At 38.6% G+C, this 24,100-nt stretch overlaps 1 protein-coding gene across 3 annotated transcripts in view; it reads left to right on the forward strand.

Moving 5' to 3' along the window:
- The window catches only part of slit3 (slit homolog 3 (Drosophila)), a 399,629-nt gene extending 393,560 nt beyond the window's left edge, over positions 1 to 6,069 (forward strand). For all 3 annotated transcript variants that reach the window (XM_057849631.1, XM_057849630.1, XM_057849632.1), the window contains 3 exons: positions 180 to 337; positions 405 to 610; positions 870 to 6,069. In XM_057849631.1, the coding sequence (XP_057705614.1) occupies positions 180 to 337; positions 405 to 610; positions 870 to 1,123 (618 nt within the window). In that variant the 3' untranslated portion in view covers positions 1,124 to 6,069. The remainder of the gene's footprint in view (positions 1 to 179; positions 338 to 404; positions 611 to 869) is intronic.
- Positions 6,070 to 24,100: the final 18,031 nt, after the last annotated feature.

Below are 24,100 nucleotides of genomic sequence, written 5' to 3' on the forward strand. Positions count from 1 at the left end.
TTTATTTTTAGCTACATTGTTGAACTAAACATTGTTGAAATCCTCTTTATGAGCCTCTTAATAATAATATTCTCGTGTTTTTCTTTTTTCATTTTACTATTTTTGAAATAAATTGGACGTCGATTGCTATCGGAATTATTTCCCCTAAATTTTCTCATTTCTTCATCTACCATGCTCAGGGTGACGGCGTCCTCGTGGGCTGCCACTCGTGCAGCGTGTGTGCGCAGGGTGTGTGCAGAGAGGGTGGCGAGATGGGCGTCACGTGTCAGTGCCCGCCCGGACGCAGTGGGACTTTGTGCGAGCAAGCCGCGACCACAAACACTTGTCAGGGACACAGGTACACAATCACTTATCATTATTTTTCTTAAATCAGCCATATTTCATTTCAACCTTCTCGCAACCAGGTGCGTCCACGGCTCATGCGTTCCTAAGGGGTTGTCGTACAGCTGCAAGTGCAGTGAGGGCTACCAGGGCCAGTTCTGCGAGCGGAAGGAGGAGCCTCCCGCCTGCAGGGGGCAGCGTTGCGTGCACGGCGAGTGCAGGTTGTCGGAGGGCGGGGAGCCCTTCTGCAACTGCCTGCCGGGCTACATCGGGGCCACCTGTGACGCAGGTATGCAATCAGATGTTCTTGAGATACAAGAAAATTGCCGTCAATTTTGACACAATCTTGTTCAAACTCATTGGCTGCCATTGACGGCACTAGACCTCCAATTCGTTCATTCGCCCTTCCCTGTCAAAATGGGTTGGACATCTAGCACCATTACTGTCGCAGAAAAATGAGCATTCACTGCCAGTCCTTCATGTTTATATGAAGTAGATGTCTGTATAGTCGACGTGTGTCGTTTACGTAAAATCCATCTTTTATTCAGAGCTCAAGTGTCAAGGCGAAATTGTGCGAGAGCAGCTGAAGCGCCATCAAGCCATGCGGACGTGCACGTCCACCAGCCGGATCCCGCGGATGGACTGCCCCCGCTCCTGCCAGACGGCGGCGCCCCCTGGCATCTGCTGTGGCGTCACTAAAACCCGCCGGAGGAAGGCGGTCTTCCGCTGCACCGACGGCACTTCCTACTCCGAGGAAATGGAGATGGCCCTGGAGTGCGGCTGCGCCAGGTGCCCGTTGTAACGGTGCCACCACCACCCCCCAATCTTGTGAATTTGCATTTTGTTTACACATCCCGTTCGACGGCCGCCATGTTGCTGCAGGAGAAACCACGATGGGGACACGTGTGTGCGTGATAGCGTGTGTGTGTAAGAGTGTGTGGCTGCAGAGAGAAATATATTGTAAGATACAAGTGCGGAAGAAGGAAAAAAAAAAGCATAGAACTTATTTTTATTATGAATTTTCTTCTCCAAAAGTTTGTTTGTTTAAATATGTTGATTATGCAACTTTTTACATAGGATGATACGATTTTGTACCTTAAGAACAAAAAACTACACCATGAAATAGATTAACATTCCTTTAAAAGTATAAGAATTTATATGTATGTATAAATCTATATAGAAATTATACCCTAATCCAATTAATTGTATATTTAGTGTATTTGCATGATTTTTCAACACTTCATGTCGCTCCTTTTTGGCCTTAAAATAGAACTGAATGTGCCTAACAGAGGTTTATTTTTGTAACATTTTCAATCTGCCTTGTTCTGATGGATGGTTTGCAGGAACTGATCGCGTTTCAGTGCCATTGTTGGCAACAGCTGTCTAGTTTATTTGAACTGCGAGAGGCTGACAGCCATCCTAGTTCAAATGGCATTTACTATTGTAGAGAAATCCTCATGACATAATCAGTTTAACCTTTGCAGATCTCATCACTTGATTGTTTAAATAGTAGGTTGTAAGTGTGCAAAAACTGGGGTTTAAAAATTACAAAAAAGTTCAAATATAGAAATATGCCAGTTAATTAAAACAAAATTTAGTATAGAACAGTAAAATTTGACTTTACAGATTACTTAACTGTTTGAAGGGTTATCATTGAACTACTGATGTATATATATTAGGGCTGTCAAACGATTAAAATTTTTAAATCGAGTTAATTACAGCTTAAAAATTATAATTAATCGCAATTCAAACCCTCTATAAAATATGCCATATTTTTCTGTAAATTATTGTTGGAATGGAAAGATAAGACAAGACGGATATACAGTATACATTCAACATACTGTACATAAGTACTGTATTTGTTTATTATAACAATAAATCAACAAGATGGCCTTAACATTAACATTGTTAAAGCGATCCATGGATAGAAAGACTTGTAGTTCTTAAAAGATAAATGTTAGTACGAGTTATAGAAATTTTATATTAAATCCCCTCTTAATGTTTTTGTTTTAATATGTAAATTTTTCAATCAAAAGTAAAGTAGTAGCTCCCCATTGTTGATGTCAATAATTACACAATGCTCATGGTGCTAAAACCCATAAAATCAGTGGCACCCAAGCGCCAGCAGAGGGCGACAAAACACCAAAAAACACAAGTAACAAGTGGACATGACACTGTGCTGTCATTTTAATCTGTTTGAGCGGGGCATGTGCGTTAAATGTGTCAAATATTTTAACAACGCGATAATTTTGACTGCCCTAATATATATATATAAATACATAGTGTTATTGGGGGCCATAACCAGAGTTTATTTCTGGTTTTATTCATTTTAAATTCAACAAGTCAACGGGAAGTGACTCTCAATCAACAGAAAGTCACCATTAAATATCTCAACGTTAACAGTAAGCCGATATCAACAGGGAGTGACCTAGAAATGCGCCAGAATCAATCAGAAGTGACCCTGCCTCAATAGGAAATGACTGTGAAATGCCCTTTGATCAACAGGAAGTGACCTACCGGAGTTAAGTGGTTTATTTCTATTTATTACCAAAATAGATGCATAACCTATAAAAGGTTAATGAAACATAATTGCCACACAAAAACATGAAATGGCTTAAAGAGTACCACGGATAGAAAGAGATGTAGTTCTTAAAAGATAAATGTCAGTACGAGTTGTATAATTTGATATTAAAGCCCCTCTTAATGTTTTCGATTTAATAAAACTTGTAAAATTATTTTAACTAGTAGGTCACCATTGTTGTTGACGTCACATGGCCATGCTGCCGGACTTCCACAGTGTCACTCTTGAACTACATTAACATGTCCTCGGTTCTGCCCTTCCAAATTGAACCAGAGTGGAACATGTGAAGGACAGCAAAAGCAAAAGACGCGAATGAGTCGAGTAGCGTTCAGTGTGTCAAGTTCGCGAGTGAAAGCACTCCCCTGCTCTAGTGATGAGAGCTGGATAATGTTTGATGTCAAAAACTGTTTTCAGATCTTCACGGTAAACTATTGTGTGATCCAACTTATTCCAATATTATTATGGAGATAGTTAGCATCCAGAGCTGCCGTGTGCTTTACATATGATACAGTGAAATACAGCAGTTTGATTATTTTTGGTGATAGCCTGAGGCCGTGCATCACAACACACGAAAATGTTTGCCTCTAACGAGACAACTAATGACGTGTTACCCTATTTTTGTCACGTAAAAGCAGATGTCCAGATTGTTGATCATCCTGCCGGTTGCTTCCCAGTGAATAAGCGACATGGAAAATGAATAAATGTATTAATGCCCAACAGATTTTAATGACGCCTTATTTTGCACATTGATATCTAAGAAGAAGAGAAAGGGAGTAGACACAGGCGTTCATTGGAGAGCGCCGTTTATTGGCATAAGCTTCGGCAACTCCTTCACAACAAAAATAAGTATCGTATAGTGAAAATATAACAAAACTAATGTCTCTCAAAAAAATGTTCACAAAAATAAAAGCGCTTCAATCTGTGTTAATGAGGCCTTATTCTCACACATTTAAACAACAATGCAAAGAGAACTGCCATTCACAATCAAAATTGGTCTTTGGTCAAACTATATAAACATTTTAGCAACTTGTTTAGCTCAATAAATTCACTGGATGGCAATATTTAGTCACAATATACAACTATGATGCAGGGAGCCATTATCAGGAGCCCTGTACATTGTGAAGACAGCACTCAAATGAACATAAAGTACAATAGACCTGCAGTAAACGAGACTGTGGCGTCAGTCGAGGGACTAAACACACTCACTGGCTTGATCTCTAAATAATTTAAAACTTGCCATTGACACCTTGTAGTGTATTTAAATCACTGCCTTACACAGTTAAAGAGTGACACTGTGGAAGTAAGGCAGGGAGCCAATGTGACGTCACCGCCTTGCAATGTCAACAACAATGGCGAGCTACGAGTTTATTTTTTTTATCTAAAATTTTACAATTTTTATTCAAACGAAAACATTAAGAGGGGTTTTATTATTTGAATTATTAGAACTCGTTCTAACATGTATCTTCTAAGAACTACATGTCTTTCTTTGCGTGGTACCCTTTAAAAGTAGTTGATTCATTGAGTATGACCTCCACCTCCATAATTATTTAATCTCATATTTTAAACTAGATTGTTTATAACCCGAAAAATTCACTTTCCAAAACAATTCTGAATACATTTCTCAAACTTAAGTGCAAAAAGTGCTCTTACACACATTGCATACAAAGATAAAAACATGTTTTGCCCCATTTTTTTTTTTTTACGCTGAACTTTTGTAGTGCAAGTGCACCTGCTGATTTTTGTCAGCATTTTCAAAGCTCTCTCTGCTGTGTGTTTATTTTTAAGTGAATAAACACAACCAGACAGCAGTAAACGATATCAAAAACGTCTGTTCTACAAGCAGAACAGGAACGTTAGCACGGGTGCTAACATCAAGTCAAGCCAGGCTGGTCCAGTGAGCGTGTTACCAAATGAAAGTGAAAAAAAATGTAGGTGATCAGGGGTCACCATGGCAACGACAGAGACCCTCGTCTCCTGAGCACCAAAATGCTAATCCCGCTTTTCATGCTTTGTTTATCATTTGTTCAAACCAAAAATTAAATTTGCTCGAGTCAGAGCTGTTAGCAATTTTTAATTCAGTCAATGAATTTGAATCCTCAAAGACTGCTTTTGCTTTTTCATTTTCACACTGACGTTTTGATCGGGCCTAAATTTTCGAGTAGTTCCACAAGTGCAACTTTGATAATTAGTAAACAAGTTTGTGTTAGAAAAAGCAGTTATCGCTGGTTAAACTGATCAGGAATAAACTTTGTTGATATATATATATATATATATATACACACACAAGCACACACACACACACACACACACACACACAAAACAATCGCACGCTAAACTGTGTCAAATTGTTCAGAAGTGCAACCACGGACAATAATATACGCAGACAATTTCCTGTTAGTTATATGAATAAATAAAGTCATTTTTCAATACAAACATCAGATTGAAAATATAAGTAATTTTGGTGAATTTGGTTTCATTTACATGAAACCCAAAAAAATGCTAACAGAAGCCAGAAATGCTAACTGCTATTGCTAATTTCTTTTTTTTATTTGAAATTTAAAATGGAACGAGACACAAATTTTTGTTGGTTTAAGCTAGTTGTTCCAATTTGACGCTTGAAAATGCAGCCAAAGTTTCCGGGGTGCCTTTTAGTATGAGAAAAAAAAAAAGACTTAAAATTGCAACCTAATGTTGCATGGACACAACAACATGCTCAATAAGTCACAAGAAGTGCCTTAATTTTCATACATGTCAGTGTGAAGTGATTCTTCAATTAAATTTAACAACATGGAAAAGAAAACATGCAGCAAGAGCCTCACAGTGCATAATCGGAAACCATCAACCCACTTCCTGTTGTTCTTCATGTTTGAGACGTTCGCAAACACCCTTTTTTTAACCACATTTTTTAAAAGCAGAAAGGACAGCAAAATGGTGGGATATTTTCAATACATTTCTATGGGGCAAATGAGCCATTTTATCTGCAGTTTCTCATTTTTCTCTTGTAGAACCAAGCTTTTCATTTGCTCGCATCACCTCGCCCTGAAAGTTAAGCTCGTCAATGTGAAGACAAAATCATTTCAATCCAAACACTTCAATGTTCTCCAGGTTGAAAACAAAAAAGTGATTGATGATGCAAATACTTATGTTGAATGTTCCAAATTAAACTACCATTGAAACTACATTGACTTTCCTGTGTCTGACTTCCTTTATGTCCCTGAAACTGAATAACCTCATATCCACCTCAAAATTTTAACGACTTTGACCAAGAGCAACATGACAGGAAACGTTTGGACAAAATCAGCCGAAATCATCGAAAGGATTCTTTTCAAGGTGAAACTGTTGCTTCTTCATCAAGGAGTTTTGTTCTTATTATTCGTTCGAATCAGCGAACGGTTAGTTTTTGGGAGAAAAATGTACTGTACTTCAGGATATGTTTAAAATGTCAAACAATTACCTCATCGTTCACACTAATGCACTGCTTGTGGTTTTAGTCAGATTTGTGATAAAGAAATGATGCAAATTCAACAAGTGTTGTGAAGAAGAATCCCCAATTTCTGAGGATTAACGTTAGGAAGAATGCTAACAGTGGTTAACGCACTATTATGGAAGCTAGGGTGACCAAACGTCCTCTTTTGCCCGGACATGTCCACTTTTTACATCCTAACGGTGGTGTCCGGCGGGGGTTTTTAAATTCATGAAAATGTACGGTTCTCTGTATTTTTCACGGGACCAATTAGTGTGTGTTGAAATTGACTGACGCTTTGCACAGAATGCTACGGTACTGTGCTGCCTGTAACGTCTTCCCAGAGAGCCCAGTTGTTAAGACTTTTATTTACTCATTTGCTCCCAAAAAGCATAATTACGTTCTGTTTTTGATTGTTTCAGTGTCCCAAACGAGAGACATCTCATTTTTAACAGACATCTCTAGGTTCTGATTCAATGTAGCTCCAAAGCACAAAGCTGAAAATCCATCTCAAAGCAATAAAACTGGCCACTGGAGGGCAGTAGTGCATTTGGTAAGACCCGCAACCCGATTCAACGGAACGAACGGCCGGCCGCACGGCCAGGGCGCCGGCGTCAGACGACCGAATGGACGCCCAGGATGCCAAGCGGTGGATGACCGAGCAGAACTGGGAGGATGCCAGGTGCTGGACGACCGAGCAGAACGACCGGAACCACCAGTGCAGCGGACGATGCCGTTGAGTCCATGCTGGAAAGACTCAAAAAAATCCATCTTTGAGACAGGCGGCGATGAGGGAAAAGTTTACCCCGGCCGTCGCGGCCACAACAGCATCATTTCTCAGTTATGTGTAAATAAATTGTTACTTTGCAATCAAAAGCTGTAGTTGTCTTGTTGTTTGTTATTTTGTAAAGGGAAAACGTTATTCAGATGTTTGGGATGTAACTAAAGCAAAAAATAGCTGTGTGTGTCAAAGTTATGTTTGAAATGTATGCGTTTACGAAAAGCTCAATTTCTCTTTTTTTCATCAGTAATTGGACAATTGCTCAAACTTAGCTATTTTCTAATGCTGATTTCTAAAGAATGGAAAAAGATATGAACTTTTTTTTCCTGCTGAAAGAAGCGAGAAAATCAATCAAACTCCAATAAAATGGCCGGGAGCAAAGGGAGTTGCACCGGTGAAAATGGCTAGGAGTGAATGAGTTAAAATCAATAGGTATACTAGTATAATCAAATGCTCACATACCCAAAAAGAGTAAGTCGAAAATATATATGTATGCATATGTATGCTACTTCGGATACCAATTTACGCATGCATGCGCTGTCACAGACTGCTTAAATTGTTTGTCAGTTTATTTCAGTTATTGTTTGCGTGCAGTCTAGAACATTGAATGACGATAATAATTGACTGGGGATAGCAATTTGTCAACGACAATTGTATTGATTGTATTTTATAAAAATGGTAAGGTTGTCACAAAGCTTACTGGGTGTCTGTATTTACTGGACTCCACTTCCATGGGTCTGCATTATATTCATAGAATATTTAACTATTAGTTTTTGTACAACTTCTGTGTAATTATGACATTGCTGACTGATTATATGTAGATATATTTCTGTCTTTATTATTCAATCAAAAAAATAATAATAATAAATCAAAGAAAAAAAGTATGATTAAAACTGAATTTTACTATCCAGACGGAGGAGGCATACTTTTAAATATATTAAAGTGATAAGGCATCTTTGAGTGAACTTCGAGTAAAATTTAGGTATCTCAAGGCTGAGCAGAGTGTCCTTATTTTTTTTTTTTGAAATCAAAATATGGTCACCCTAATGGGAGCACTTAAAGTTAGCTCATAGACATTTTTTCACAAGTGGTTTCAGTGCATGTTGACATATTTTTGTTTGCGACATTTTCTGAAGTACATTGTGCCAAAAGTGCATAATGTCTTACCTTTTTTTATAAGTGGAAAATTGCATACTCATCAAGATCCCTCACAAATCCATCGGCTTGTGTTGCAGCAACTTTGCCCAGTATAGCTAAAAGTAAGTTAGCCTTGAATCGGAGACGTCCCTCTGCGGCAATTATTTGCAAACTCGTTTACTACTTTTAAAAAGTCAGATAGCAATTGACCAACAAAAGAAATGTTGACATTTAGAAGATATGCCTTTTTTGACTAACATTATTCAAATTAACATCAGCAAGAGATGTAAAGATGTTCAACGACTCCATCACGCAGTTGCTAATAAACCTAAGTAAAAGGTACTACGAGGAACAAGTTGTAGTGTGAAAATAAGGGTGTTGTTCAATGACAAAAAGTTACTCCAAAGAGTGTTACATGAAAAAAGTTACATGACTAATTTGTGAAATGATGCGGAAAAAGAAACAATTATATCGATGTCGAATATCTTGACTCAAAAACTATATGGTATCTGTATGTATGTGTATACTGTATATTAGGGATGTGTTCCGGTAGTGTTGTGGAGAATAAAAACGCAATTTTTTTTTGTTTGGTTTCTTTCGGCAATTCCACTGTTTTTCTGGGTTATTTCGTGACTTTTTAGCCCCTAATAAATAATAACAATAAATTGTTTTTTTAAATTAATGGAAACGCTTAACATATTGGCATCATAATCATTGAACATAATTGTTAAAGAATGGCATGAGGAACATTCTAATGAAGTTGAGCATCTCATATGGGCGGCACAATCCCTAGACCTCAACATTATTGAGCTTATGGTCAGTTTTAGAGATTCAATTAAGACGTCGATTTCCACCGCCATCGTCTCTAAATGAGTTAGAGGGTATTCTAACTGAAGAATGGATTAAAATTCCTTTGGAAACAATTCACAAGTTGTATGAATTAATACCTCGTAGAATTGAGGCTGTATTTGCCGCAAAAGGCGGACCTACACCATCTTAAATTAGATTTTGATGATTTTTTTAAAGGTGTTTCCATTATTTTTTCGAACCCCTGTATATACCGTAGTATATTGCAGACCTTACAGTGTGGCATATAAAGTTATTAACTGTGTTTTCATATCTCTCTGTCTATCTACTGTAACTTCTCAATCTATCATTATAGGTCGGTCATTTTGAGTTGGTCATTTGAAACTATTAGGGGAAAAAAGTGGATTTCCTTGCTCTATAAGTGATGGGCCTGTGGATGTACTGTAATTTTCGGACAGTAAGCTGCAACGTTTTTCGCTCATTTTGAATTCTGCGATTTATAGTCCAGTGTGGCTTATTTGTTGATTTATTTGGGTTAATAGGTAACGCTTTATTTGACAGCGGCGTCAAAAGACTGCCATAAGACCGTCATAATTTTGACATGACACTATCATGGGCATTAATGAATGCTTATGCCAGATGTCATTAGGGTTATGTTATGTTATATGTTACGTTACGTTACGTTACGTTACGTTACGTTACGTTACGTTACGTTACTAAATCCATTCATATCCTAATCCATTCATATCCAGCTCGGATCTTTTACATATATTTGAAAGTGAGATAATTTGCCGGATGACACAAAATGATATCTGTCATAACCATTCATTAATGCTCATGGCAGTGTCATGTCATAATTATGATGGTCATATGACAGTTTCACTGTCAAATAAAGTGTTCTCAAATACCAGAGCAAGAAAGAAATGAAATAACTGGAAAACTAACTGTAAAAATAATTGGCACAGAACACAAATTTTAAGCGTTATTTACATCTGTAGCGCTGCAATGCATGCTAAGAGGCATGTCGGACGACGATATTGTTGACAGCATGTGGCAGCAGAGGTTGACTGACTCCCTCTATGGAGCAGTGATGGCCAAATTAAGCTTCTTGAACCAATGACGCTTTGCAGCCAGTTTCATGGTGATTCATTTGGTTTTATGACAGTCTTATGATGCTGTTGTCAAATAAACTGTTCCTAGATAATATCCTTTGGTGTAAATATCCCCTAATACAATGAAGACTGTTGCGGCTAATAGTCCGGTGTGGTTTATCTATGAACAAATTCAAATTAACTTGCAAATCTGCTAAAAGGACATCAAAGGTTATAAGACAATTGACCCTTGTTATCTGAAAAACAGAAAATGACATTTGTGCGTGTAGGGGTGCATGTGTGAGTGTTTAAGTGATTAGCCTGTGGAACACGATAGGTGTCTTTTGAAAACTATATAGAATTTAAAATTCTTTGAGAGGCTCTGAGACAATATTGCAAAGACAATGGAAAGTTTTGGAAATTTCTACTGGAAACGGCCAATGAGATATCAGTCAACTAGTTCCCTCCCCTTTGCTGTGATTGGAGTCAAGCCAATCAATGTGTGATGCTGTCTAGATGGACTGCTGTTTCTTTACTGAAACGACGACAAAATGATGACGGCGCTTTATCTGCTGTTCCTGCTCATTCCGTCTGGAGGCAAGTTCATGCTTAGTGAACATCCAGTCCTGTTCATGATGTATATCATTCTTGTTAAATCTGTTTTGCTTTTGTTTCCGGTCAGGATGCAAATGTAGTCCCTACTTCACGACGCACACCACAGCAGTCGGACAAAGTGTCAATCTGAGATGTCCCCAAGAAAAAGATTTGGATTTTGAAGTTATTCTTTTTTGGATTCGCCTTAGATCTGGAACTTTTCCAGAAGTTTTAGCTCACAACAAAGACTTGGACAAAAAGCATTCTAAAACATCAAGCACTGGACATCACATCGTTGCCAAAGAAGAAAAAGCGACATTTGTTCTGCAAATTAATCAGGTGCAAAAAAGTGACATGGCGGTCTACTACTGTTTCAAATGGACAAGATATGTTCAGGATGTGATATTTTTGAAGGGGATATTTCTGCAGGTCAAAGGTAAATGACAATTTATAATACAAATTGAAGATTAAATGTATTTAATATTTAAATTCAAAACATCTACTTCAACCCATATTGTACCAAGGTTTTTACATGAATTTTTTAGATGTCACGTTCAAATGTTGTAAGAGGAGTGACTTGCTTAAGCTTGCTTTTTTCCCTCAGAAGAAGTGAGTTTGGCAATTGCTTTCCGAAATTTCCAGGTTCACGGTGAATCATTAACAGGCACACTTTTGCTCAATAGACGATGTTTATTGAATATAAAATGCAGAATAAATGAGATTTATTGATTACAATCCCACAAAAGCAAGCAAACAGATATCAAAAACAAGCAAACAAATGGTAACGTGATGCTAGATTTGAGTTTGTCAATCTCAGAATCCCCGCATCACGTAACCATTTGATTGCTTGTTTTTGATATCTGTTTGCTTGCTTTTGTGGGATTGTAATCAATAAATCTCATTTATTCTGCATTTTCTAATCAATAAACATCGTCTATTGAGCAAAAGTGTACCTGTTACTGATTCGCCCCGAACCTGGAAATTTCGGAAAACAGTACTGAACTCAAGTTGAATTTGTGTTTCAGACTTCCCAGAAGAAGAACCCTCTGTCATTACAGTCACTCAAGACATGAGGACTGATGGGAGCCTATCAGGACCGTCTGTCACCCCACAGTGCTCGGTCCTCCCTCATTCTGAGACTCAAACTTGTTTTGATGGGCACAAAGTTTACTGGTTCCGAGCTGAAACAAATGGCACACATCCCAGCTTCATTTACACTCGAGAAGAATGTGATAAGATTACAGGTGGCTCAATGCAGAAATGTGTTCATGTGTTCTCGAAGAACATCAGCTCCTCCGATGCCGGAAATTACTTGTGTGCAGTGGCAACATGTGGGGAGATTTTTATGAAAAATGCAAAGAAAATCATCACTGGAGGTCCTGTAATGTCAATTGAAATATTAATTCACTTTTGATCAGTAATAATTTATTCCATGTCAGTGTTCTCAGAACGTGTTCATTTGTCTTCTTGAATTTCTCGACAAACAACAGATTCGCCAGTTGACAGTGTAACCAGCACAATTATTCTGGTTTTGTCTGCCATGTTGGTCTTATGTCTGCTTATTATCGCCTTTCTGATAAGCATCATGGTGAAAAAAAACTCAGGTAATGTTAGTAGTAATTTGCCACCTTTTTCATAGCACTCAAATCTATTCTTTGTTTCCAGTTCCTGCGTCAACACAAAGCAAGGACTTTGTTGATTTCCCAGGACATCCAATATTAAATGTTTGTGTTCTTTGATTTAGTTCTGCTGGCCCCACAGTTCGAAGTTGTTAATTTGCCATTTTTTTCCCTGCAGAGAAAGGAAGACTCCCCCCTTAACTCGACTGTGTTCTTCACCATAGTTGAAGGCAAAACAATAGACGCAACAGAGAGACTGAGGTTCCGCTCACGATTTGCGAAAGACATGCAAACGTCCTAAAAGCGGAGTTAATAAGCAAAAAATTGTGGTGTCATTTATTACTTCATGTCACAGAAAAATAATTGTTCTGTCTGTATTAGTTGCATCATAAAGGAGCACCTTTTCTAGTGTAATGCCTGCACGAAAAACAACTCTTGACACATTTATAAAAATTGCAACCATTATTTGTTTTGCTTTGCTAATATTTTTTTTCCTAATGCAGTGATGGAAGACTAAAGGTCCACTCAGTCATTATTCAAAAATAAATACATTGACAAAAAAAAAAAAAAAAGAAGTTTTGCTTCAGGAATGAATTTTATTTTGATTAACTTATTGGCTCAAAGTGATGTTGATTTTAGTCAATTCCTTTATACTTGTAATATCTACAATGAAAATTGCACATACGATGAGTCTCATCATCACATTCCTTCAAAAAGGTTTCTCATCCGTTTTTCATCTTTAATCTTAATTCTAATTTTTATTTAATTTACAGTTAAATACTTCTAATTCATCACTATTATTATATCGATATTTTTTTAATAATTCATGCTTTGTATATAATATTTGCACAATATGATTTTTTTTTCAATATGATTTTCTGAGCATTTAAAGCAGAATGAATGTGGCTCATGTCTGATTGGAGTGTGGGTTCAAATGTGGTTGGTTTCGTCTATGAAAGGAGGGCTGCCTTCGACTAAAAGGTAAAATAGCATTCAAGGTGACAGTTGACAGGAAATATAAGAGCAAGCTTAAGCTGAAAAGAAACCAGCCAAGTATGTGTCACATTTTTTTGTTCCCAAGCCAACCCAAAAGATCATGGTGTATTTGATGACGCTATTTCTCCCAGCGGGGGGCAAGCCGCTGGTCGTCGGTCAAGTGGCATATTCGGTGGACAATCAGCCACAAAATGGAAGCCACCTCTGTATTAAAACATGTGCCATGATCCCAGTATTTGACAGAATACAAAATACGATGTTTACTCACTTCCTTGAAGTCCAATGGTCCCACAGTAGTAGGGCTTGTTTAGGCCAATATCCGCGGTGAACAGGAACCTTTTGAAGCCCAAAAAGGCTCACACACTTCTCCCCGGTGCAGCAACAATTTTCTGCAGCCGTTTGGCTGGCGTAATGCCAAAAATGAATTAATCTGCAAAATCGGCTGAATCCGCAGTCCATCTGCATGCTATATACGTAGCAATGCTGTATTGTGAGATGCTGACCCCGATGAAATCACATTCGCATTGGTCCTATTCCCGAGACTAAAGCCGAAGTCACTCATTTTCATGGCGCAGGATTCAAAAATTGAATGTATAAAACAATCGCTTCCACACACATCCAAGCGGTCCATTTTATACAGGAGCATAAAACACTGCGTGAAATATGAAATAAACATGCTTTCTGGTGTCATACGCACTTTTAATGGACGATGCCGAATCAGTTCAAGTACAACTGTGTAATCATTTGAAATGCGTTAACAGTCCCTTTGGAGATGTTTTAGTCAGTGTCAACACAATCAGACCAAGTTCATTTCACAATACATCTTTCAGCATTTAGCTGGATCATTCATTGGGTTCTCTCCTTGAATTTCATTAGAAACAGCAAGAGAGGGGATACGAGCTCTTATGGCTTTGTCTGGTATGTTGACAATATGTCTGCTAATCATCGCCTTTCTGATAAGTATCATAGTGGGGGGGAAATCAGGTAATGTTAGCTGTAATGTAATACCACCTTTTTCATACCACCCAAATTTATTCTGATTTTATCTGTTTCTATCTTCTGTGTCAACTCAACGCAAGGACTTTGCTGATTTACAAAGACATCTGAAATTAAATGTTTGTGCTCTTTGATTTAGCTTTGTCGCCTCAATTGTAAGAGGTTGTCAATCTGACCACTTTTTTCCCTATAGACAGAATTTCGGCTTAATTTAACTGTGGTCTTCACAATACTGGAAAACAAAACAAAGCTTAGAGACCGAGGGTTCGCTCACTACTTGCGTAAGACAGGCAAACGTACTGAAAGTGGGATGACCAGCAGGCTAACCCCCAAGTTCTATATAGTCTGTGTCCGCTCAGCATTGCTCCGATCGGAACAACGCAACAAATAGGCTTCTATTTTAATCCATACGAGGTGGTCCACATCACGCGCTCAACTCTGATCCGGATCCACTTGAGTCCGTCCTCTCATGTCTTTCAGGCTAAAAGTACGGACAAGGTCTATTTTCTAGTCCGTCAACCTGCGGCCAGACCAAGTCCTGCAGTTTAGCATGAGCCAAACAGAAAATAACACGTGGTCTCTTCAGTTTTGTGCATGTGTTCGCGGGTGTATGGACCGGATGAGAGATGTATGCAGTCGGCTTTGGGCAACTCAGCCCGCACGCAGGCGGTCTGCAACTGATCGGAGCTGAGCTGTGGCTGACTTTGTGGGATTTTGGGGTAACGCTGCTAAGCAACAGGATATTGGTCTCATTTATTGTTTTATGTCAGAGAAAAATAACTGTTCTCTCTACATTTGTTAAAGCGGAAAGAAACATGTTTGCTGTTGAAATTTCATGAAAAACAAGTAAGACTTTTTCAGGCTGCGATCGTTGTATTTGTTTTGCTTTGCTAATTTAAAGGTTTCATACTAAAGTCCATTTGAGTGCGACAATCTGTTATTCATTACATTTTTTTTCCAAGATTGCTATTATTTTTGTTTATAAATTTATTTTCAACATATTACTTATATTTATATTATTTTTGTCAATTAGATTATACTTGTTATATCTGTAATGAAAATTGCACACACGTTGATTCTCATATCATCATCACATTCCTTCAAAAGGGTTTCTCATCAGTTTTTTCATTTTAAAATAAAAGATAGAATTAAGATTAAAATTACAATTACATAGTTCTAATTAATTACTATTATTATGAAAAAAGTTGTCTCATCTCATCACATTCGTTCAAAAGGTTTCTCATCAGTTATATATATATTTTTTTTCATTCATTCATTCATTTTCCATGCCGCTTATTCCTCACGAGGGTCGCGGAGGTGCTGGAGCCTATCCCAGCTAACTTCGGGCAGTAGGCAGGGGACACCCTGAATTGGTTGCCAGCCAAGGAGACACACAACCATTCACGCACACACTCACACCTATGGATAATTTAGAGTGTTCAATCAGCCTACCATGCATGTTTTTGGGATGTGGGAGGAAACCGGAGTTCCCGGAGGAAACCCACGCAGGCACGGGGAGAACATGCAAACTCCACACAGGAAGGCCGAAGCCCGGGATTGAACCCTTGATCTCAGAACTGTGAGGCAGACGTGCTAACCACTCAGCCACCATGACGCTTATGTATATTTTCATTTTAAATAAAAGTAGAATTATGACTAAAATTACAATTGCATAGTTCTAATTAATTACTATTATTATGGAGAAAGTTGCGATAAACCATTTAACAATAGTTTTATATTTTGTAGATTATAGTGTGGTTCAAATGTGGTTAGTTTTGACTTCAAAAAGAGGGCTGACTTTGACTAAAAACTAAAATAGTGTTCAAGGTGACAATTGACAGGAAATATAAGAGCAAGCTCAAACTGAGAATGAACTAGCCAAGTCAGTGTAACAAATCTTTGTGTGCCAAGCCAACCCTTAACTAACCCAAAAGAACATGGTGTATTTGATATCTTTTCCTTGTAGACCATACTGTCATTTTCAGACCAACAGCCAATCAGGTAACTCATATTTCGTCATCAACAGTCATCACAAGATCATATCCTGACTTGAAACTCTTACAGGATGTATACTATTTACTAAAGGTGAGCATTAAGACTCAACGAAGTGATTGCAAATAAAACATTAGAAACTAAATATGAATTCATATACAAGTTTAACTATATGACTTGAAGTATGTCGGTACTAGGCCAGATTCTGTCCTGTAAAGCTGCTTAGAAAAGGAGATCTATCCAAATTCCTTGAAATACTTTAACAGTTTTGCTATACAACCTGGGAGTTTCAAATTTTCCCTTTATGGTTGTTTGAACTGGGGTGTTTATTAAAAGAAACAGAAAGAACAAGCACTGCATGGAAATAAATGCTATTTACTCAGTACTGTATATATGCTACCTAATTTTGAGCAACATTACAAACAGGAAGAAGGTGGACCACATTGATTATTATTATCATTATTATTATTGCTTTTATTTACATCATCTCTTCATTTCATTATTATTTGTCATTTACATTTCATTTTTTCCCACCCTTTTTTCTGAGGAAAAATATGTTTGCCTTTTGATCTTGAATGGATTTGATTTCTTGTATTTTAATTCAAGAACTAAAAGTCCACCCAACACAACATTTATAAAATTAAATATTTCAACGTTGGCAACTCATCTCATATTGAATAGGAAATATACAAGATACTGTATGTATGACCAGGCACCACTGAATACATGGTAGGATATTAAATGATTATTACTTATAGGTAATTAATCATTTGATTTGATTTGTCCTAATACTGGGTGGGGGGTGCCAAAACCCCCAACCATGCCTGTAACACGGACCTCATAACATCAAAGGAGGTCAGAGCCGCTCTACAAACACTGAACAATAGGAAAGCCCCTGGCATTTTCTCCATAAACGCTGAGATGATAAAGTCAGGCAGGGATGGCATTGTCGTGTGGCTGGCGCACATCTTTAAAAATTTATGGGAAACAGAGCAGCTCCCCAGTGATTGGACCAAAGGGGTCACCCTGCCCTTCTGGAAGTGCAAAGGCGACAGGCTAGTCTGCGGCAACCACAGAGGCATCACTCTGCTCTCCATTCCCGGAAAGCTATTCACAAAGATCTTGCTGACCCATGCTCTCCCAGCGATTAGAAGTGGCCGCTCCACATCAGATCACATCTCCGCTGTCGGTCTGCTAATTGAGAAAGTCTACGAATTCCGGAAAGACCAATATCTTTACATTGGATTCCTAAACCTCAAGGCCGCATTTGATAAAGTCCACCACTCATTACTATGGAGTATTGTACAAGCCCTTGGGCACCCCTGAAAATCACCACCCTCATCAGGCTGCTTTAAAGCAACGCACAGAGTTGTGTCCGTGTCTACGGCTGTGACTCTGAGTGGTTTCCCATCTCCAGTGGTGTCCGCCAAGGCTGTGTAGCTGCTCTAGAACTGTTTAATTGTGTAATTGACCACCTGATGTGCAGGGTCTGTGAGTGAGTACCCGGAGTGTCCCATGGCAACTACCAATTGACCAACCTGGAGTACGCTGACGACACCATCTTGCTCAGCACCTCTTACAACAAGCTGGGGGATGCTCTGAGTATATACATGAAGAGGCAGAAAAGCTTGGTCTCCACGTGAGCTGGAACAATACCAAATTTATGCATGTCGGTGAGGGACCTGATCCAGCCCCCATCCTGCTTGGCAATGACACCGTAGAGCCTGTGAAGAGCTTTGTTTATCTGGGGTCCATGGTGACCGATAACGGGGATCTTAAATCAGAGGTTCTCCACCGGACAGCCCTGGCAGCCTCTGCCCTGCAGTCTCTCAGGAAATCACTCTGACGGCACCAAGCTATCTCACGGAAGACGAAGCTCCGAATTTTCAACACAGCCATACTCTCTATTCTTCTGTATAGCTCTGAAACATGGCCCTTAAACAAGACACTGACCGCAAGAATAGACGGCTTTGACAGCAGGGCTCTCAGGATCATCGAGAACATCAAGTGGTCTAAGCAAATCTCCAATGAAACCCTGCGAGCCCGGACAAATAAGCTCAGAGCCTCCCACCAGGCCACACAGCGCCGCATCCGCTGGCTTGGCCATGTTCTCTGTCTTCCTCCTGACCACCCGACAAGAGCCATCCTGGAGTTTGACCCAAAGGCTTCAGGCTGGAGACGACCACGAGGAAAGCCCCGCACCCAATGGCTTGACACCATCGCGGACGACCTCCAACAACACGGAGTTACCTTGAAGGATGCAAATGTGCTGGCTCAAGACCGCCAGTACTGGAGGCGCCTAGCTCACCTGGTCAGCTCTATGCAATGGGATGGGAAATCAGCCCCAACGCAAGAGCCGTGATGATGATAATACTGGGTTCCTCACTGCACACAACTAATATTGCTACACACTCACCCATTCACTTACTTTTATATGTCCTATCTTCCATCTTCATCTCTCTCGGTTACAAGGTATTCCGTCCCCACATGGTGTCCCTTTGGTAAAAGTAGATATGCTACATGTATTAGGTCTTACATGTACTAGACCTTCTCAAAAAATTAGCATATTGTGATAAAGTTCATTATTTTCTGTAATTAGACTTTCATATATTTTAGATACATTACACACAACTGAAGTAGTCTTTTATTGTTTTAATATTGATGATTTCGGCAAAAAAGTCAAGAAAAAAAAAAATCCCTATCTAAAAAAAATAGCACTCCAAAATGTGATACTGCATACAACTTAATTGGTGAATTGAATATAAGTCAGGGGGCAGCAACCCTTGGATTCCTCTTGAACACTGCCCTAGTAGGTCCCTGGAGCTTTTTCAAAAATATTTGAAAATGTAAAAAAGATAGGGCAGGGAAATATGTCTAATATTTTGTTTTAATATAGTTCCTGTAGGATGACAAACATGACACAAACATTCTTCTAATTCATTAATATTGAAATGAAGTTAAACTTGAGGCGGAATCGTACAACAGAGTAGTCACGTGGTGCGTCATTCTCAATAGGATGCACTGCAGGGAAAATAAACATTTATTAATGAAGGCTCATTATGTATTGTAGGCATTTGGATAGTAGGCTAATATAGTTAATGTAGATACATACAGCATGTGTTGCCTTCGTTAGCCCATTTCACACATACTTGACCTCCGGTTAATTCCCAGGATTTAAACGGGTAGCCCTTACAGTATGTGTGAAAGGAATATCACGGGTCGACTGACACGGGGATGATACAAACATTTACCGGGTCGCGTCCAAGTATAATGTCCAGGACTTACCCGGGACGCAGCATGAGTGAAAGCAGGCGTCAAATGAAATACTCATCATCATATTTTTGATTGTTATCATCATGTTATTTTTATTCAACATGCATACTTATATGTTAATGTAACATTTACATGGTGCTTGAAATATTTTTTTCATTTAGGTCTACTCTCAAGTCTACTGGTGTGAGTTTATTAGGTGGTTGTGTGTTACTTTGACTTGAGCTCCTTGCAACTTGCAGTCGATGAGACAGACGAGTCCCCGCCCACCAACACACACCCAGGAAAGTGCAAAACACACTAGAACGGAATAATGCAACACATTCATACTCATCTGTAAAACTCATCTAAAGTCACGAAGGGTGTATTTTTCAAACATCTTTGTTGATGAAAAACATGAGCATAATGACAAAATGAACAAATGTCCACCGCAACTGTTTGTAAAGGGAACCCAACTAATGAGTAAATCAGGTAAGGGAAGCATTAGGTTTTTGACAAGCCAAGTCTATTTTACTGACCTTAACTCTACTGACTTAAACCCCAAATGGACTACAAATGACTTACTGAAGAACAGCATGAAAGGTCAGTAGGTCATAAGTTGGACACACTTATCGAAAACAAAGGACTAAACAACAAGAAACACAAGAAAGTCTATCACGTCCCACGGACGGCTCGCTAAGGACGTAGCATAAAACAAGCCACACAAATTTACAAGTGGACACAAATTTATTTACAATAAGCAAACTCGCAATGAATATATACAGAATGCCGAAGAAGCGTGACTTCAGGTTAAGCCCAGGTCAAAACAACAAACAAAAGGAACTACACTTAAACCCCACCCGCTAACTAAACCCTGATCATGTAAAAAGGAACAAAGAAAAGACATCCACTAACCTAACTTCCCCCCCACCCTTCCCCCCCACCTTAACTTTACTGGGCCAACAACCAGCCAGCAAACAGTTTGCTGAAGACATGTCAACAAAGCACATGGATTACTGGAACCATGTCCTATGGTCTGATGAGACAGGCAGGCTTTCTTGTGTACCGTCTTCAGAGGAGGCTTCCTCCTGGGGTGACAGCCATGCACACCAATTTGATGTAGAGTGCGGCGTATGGTCTGAGCACTAACAGACTGACCCCCCCACCTCTTCAGTCTCTACAGCAATACTGACAGCACTCCTGTAACGAGTCACATGACATTTTGGAGGGAAAATGACAAGCAGTACTCAATTTGGACATTTAGGGATGTAGGTTTTTTCAAAGGGGTGGACTCACTTTTGTTGCCAGGGGTATAGATATTAATGGTTATATTTTGAGTTATTTAGAGGGAAAAATCAATTAACTCTATTATATAAGCTGCACACAGTCTACTTTTCATTGTGTCAAAGTGTCATTTTGTTGGTGTTGTCCCATGAAAAGATATACTTAAATATATCACAATACATCACAAAAGTGAGTACACCCCTCGCAGTTCTGGGGGTCACTTTTGTGATACACCGTAAGAATTTGGGAAAAGAGCACACATTCCTAATTGTCTATTGATTAGATGATGAGCATGTAAATGTATATTATGTAGGAGAGCAACTTAACAATCGTAATAATTGCTTATTATACATGAACAGTAAATTGAGAAGCTATGACAAAGTAATGCAGAGACAAATTTAGTGGAAAGATTTTTAATACAAAAAGGCCAATGAGATGTTAGTGAAATAGTTTCCTCCCCTTTGCTGTGATTGGATTCAAGTCGATTATTGTATGATGCTGTCTAGATGGACTGCTGTTCACTTGCTGAAACGACAACAAAATGCAGACGGCACTTCATCTGCTGCTCCTGCTCATCCCATATGGAGGCAAGGCCATGCATCGTAAATATATAAACATTGTTAAGCTGTGTTTTACTCTTGTTTACGTGTTTTTTTGTTTTTGTCTGTTCTGTTCAGGTTACGCGGGTGGTCCCTACTTCACAACAGAGACCAAAGCAGTCGGACAAAGTGTATCTCTGAGCTGTCCCTATCGCAAAGACAATATTCGCACGACTCTTTTTTGGATTCGACTTGTTTCTGGAACTTTTCCAGAATTTTTAGCTCATAGTGAAGCTTTTAAGGAAACCTACAATTGGAGGTCAAGCAAAGGACATCACATCATTGCTAAACAAGAAGCAGAAATGTTTGTTCTGCAAATTAGTCAAGTGCAAAAAAGTGACATGGCGGTCTACTATTGTTTCAAATGGACAACATATGTTCAGGATGTGACATTTTTGAAGGGAATATTTTTGCAGGTCAAAGGTAAATATGACAATTTATAATATAGGTATAACATTAAATATATTTAACATTAAAATTCAGAACTTTTATTTCAACCCGTATTGAATCAAAGTACTTATTTTTACAGTAATATATAATTTGTCCCATTCAAAGGTTGTGACAGAAGCACTTTGCTTAAGCTTGCTTTCCCTCGGAATATATGAATTGAGCACCCTTTCGTCATGCAGCATTAAACGACCTCAAGTGTAATTTGTGTTTCAGACTTTCCAGAAGCAGAACCGTCTGTCATTACAGTCACTCAAGACATGAGGACTGATGGGAGCCAATCAGGACAGTCTGTGACCTCACAGTGCTCGGTCCTCCCTCAGTCTAAGAATCAAACTTGTTTTGATGGGCACAAAATTTACTGGTTCCGAACTGAAAAAAATGGCACACACCCCAGCTTCATTTACACTCGAGAAGAATGTGATAAGATTACAGGTGGCTCAATGCAGAAATGTGTTCATGCTTTCTCGAAGAGCATCAGGTCCTCCGATGCCGGAAATTACTTGTGTGCAGTGGCCACATGTGGGGGGATTTTTATGGGAAACACAAAGAAAATCATCACTGAAGGTACTGTAATGTCAATTAAAATTTTCAAATCTGGTCACTTTTGATCAAAGTGTTTTATTCCATGTCAATGTGATCAGACAGTGGTCATTTGTCTTCTTGAATTTCTCCACAAACAACAGATTCGCCAGTTGACAATGTGACCAGCACAATTCTTCTGGTTTTGTCTGCCGTGTTGGCCTCATGTCTGCTTATTATCGCCTTTCTGTTAAGCATCATTGTGAAAAACAACTCAGGTAATGCTAGTAGTAATTTAATGCCACCTTTTTCATTGCACTCAAATTTATTATTTGTTTCCAGTTCCGGTGTCAACTCAAAGCAAAGACCTTGATGATTTCCTAGGACATCCAACATTAAATGTTTGTGTTCTTTGATCTAGTTCTGTCAGCTCAATAGTTAGAAGTTCTCAATCTGACCACTTTGCAGAGAAAAGAAGACTCCCACCTTAACTCGACTGTGTTCTTCACCACGATTGAAGGCAAAACCATAGACGCAGCAGAGAGACTGAGGGTCCGCTCACGATTTGCGAAAGACATGCAAAGGTTCTAAAAGCAAATTTAATAACCAAGAAAACTGTCATCTCATTTATTACTTTGTCACAGAAAAATAACTGTTCTGTCTTTATTAGTTGCAGCAGAAAGGAGCACGTTTGCTGATTTAATGCGTGTACAAAAACAACTCTTGACACATTTTAAAAAATTGCAACCATTATTTGTTTTGCTTTGCTAATAATTTGTTTTCCTAATGTGGTGATGGAAGACTAAATGTCCACTCTGTCATTATTTAAAAATAAATATATTAAAAAAAAGTTTTGCTTCAGGAATGAATTTTATTTTAATTCACTTACCGGCTCAAATTGATTTTGATATATGTCCAATCCATTTGAACTTGGAGGGATGGCAGCAAATTAACAGATGTTCATTAGCTGCCACCGTCCAAATCAAATGGATTAGACAGCTACTAGTAGCAAACTAAATTTACAGCAGAAGAATGAAAAAAGCCACATGATTGGATGTCTATCATCATCAATGGTGCTGAAAGAGAAAGAATTGTAGATACGTATATTTTAATTTTAATCAAGTTCCCTTAAAAAAGGATTTTTATGCAATTATCAGTTTTTATCGTAAATTTAAAATTTATTTGAACCATATATTTTCATCTACACTCACATTTTTTCCATTAGCTTTATTTAGTTTATCACATCACTTTAGTTTTATTCATTTTAATAGTCATTTTTTTCCTCTATCCTTTTTGCTGCGTTTTTTTTTTTTTTTTATGTACACGAACAACCTTTTCAAAACAAAACAAAAATAAAACAGGGCAAGTCCATGACAGTGATGGCTTTATTGATAAGGTAGAAGAATCTAGTGCTATGATGTGCCACATGCTGACCCGCTAAGCAGGCTGGACTGGGAGACTTTTCAGGCCATAGTTAAGACATTTAACCAGGATTAGACAGGCACTGCATTGTCCTCACGCACGCACAATAGTGACACCCCCCCCCCCCCCCCCCCAAAAAAAAAAAAAAAAAACACACGAACACACATGCAGAACACAATATGAATTTTTGGCTGATTTA

Source organism: Corythoichthys intestinalis, chromosome 11, assembly GCF_030265065.1.
Source record: "Corythoichthys intestinalis isolate RoL2023-P3 chromosome 11, ASM3026506v1, whole genome shotgun sequence".
NCBI classification, from domain to species: Eukaryota; Metazoa; Chordata; class Actinopteri; order Syngnathiformes; family Syngnathidae; genus Corythoichthys; species Corythoichthys intestinalis.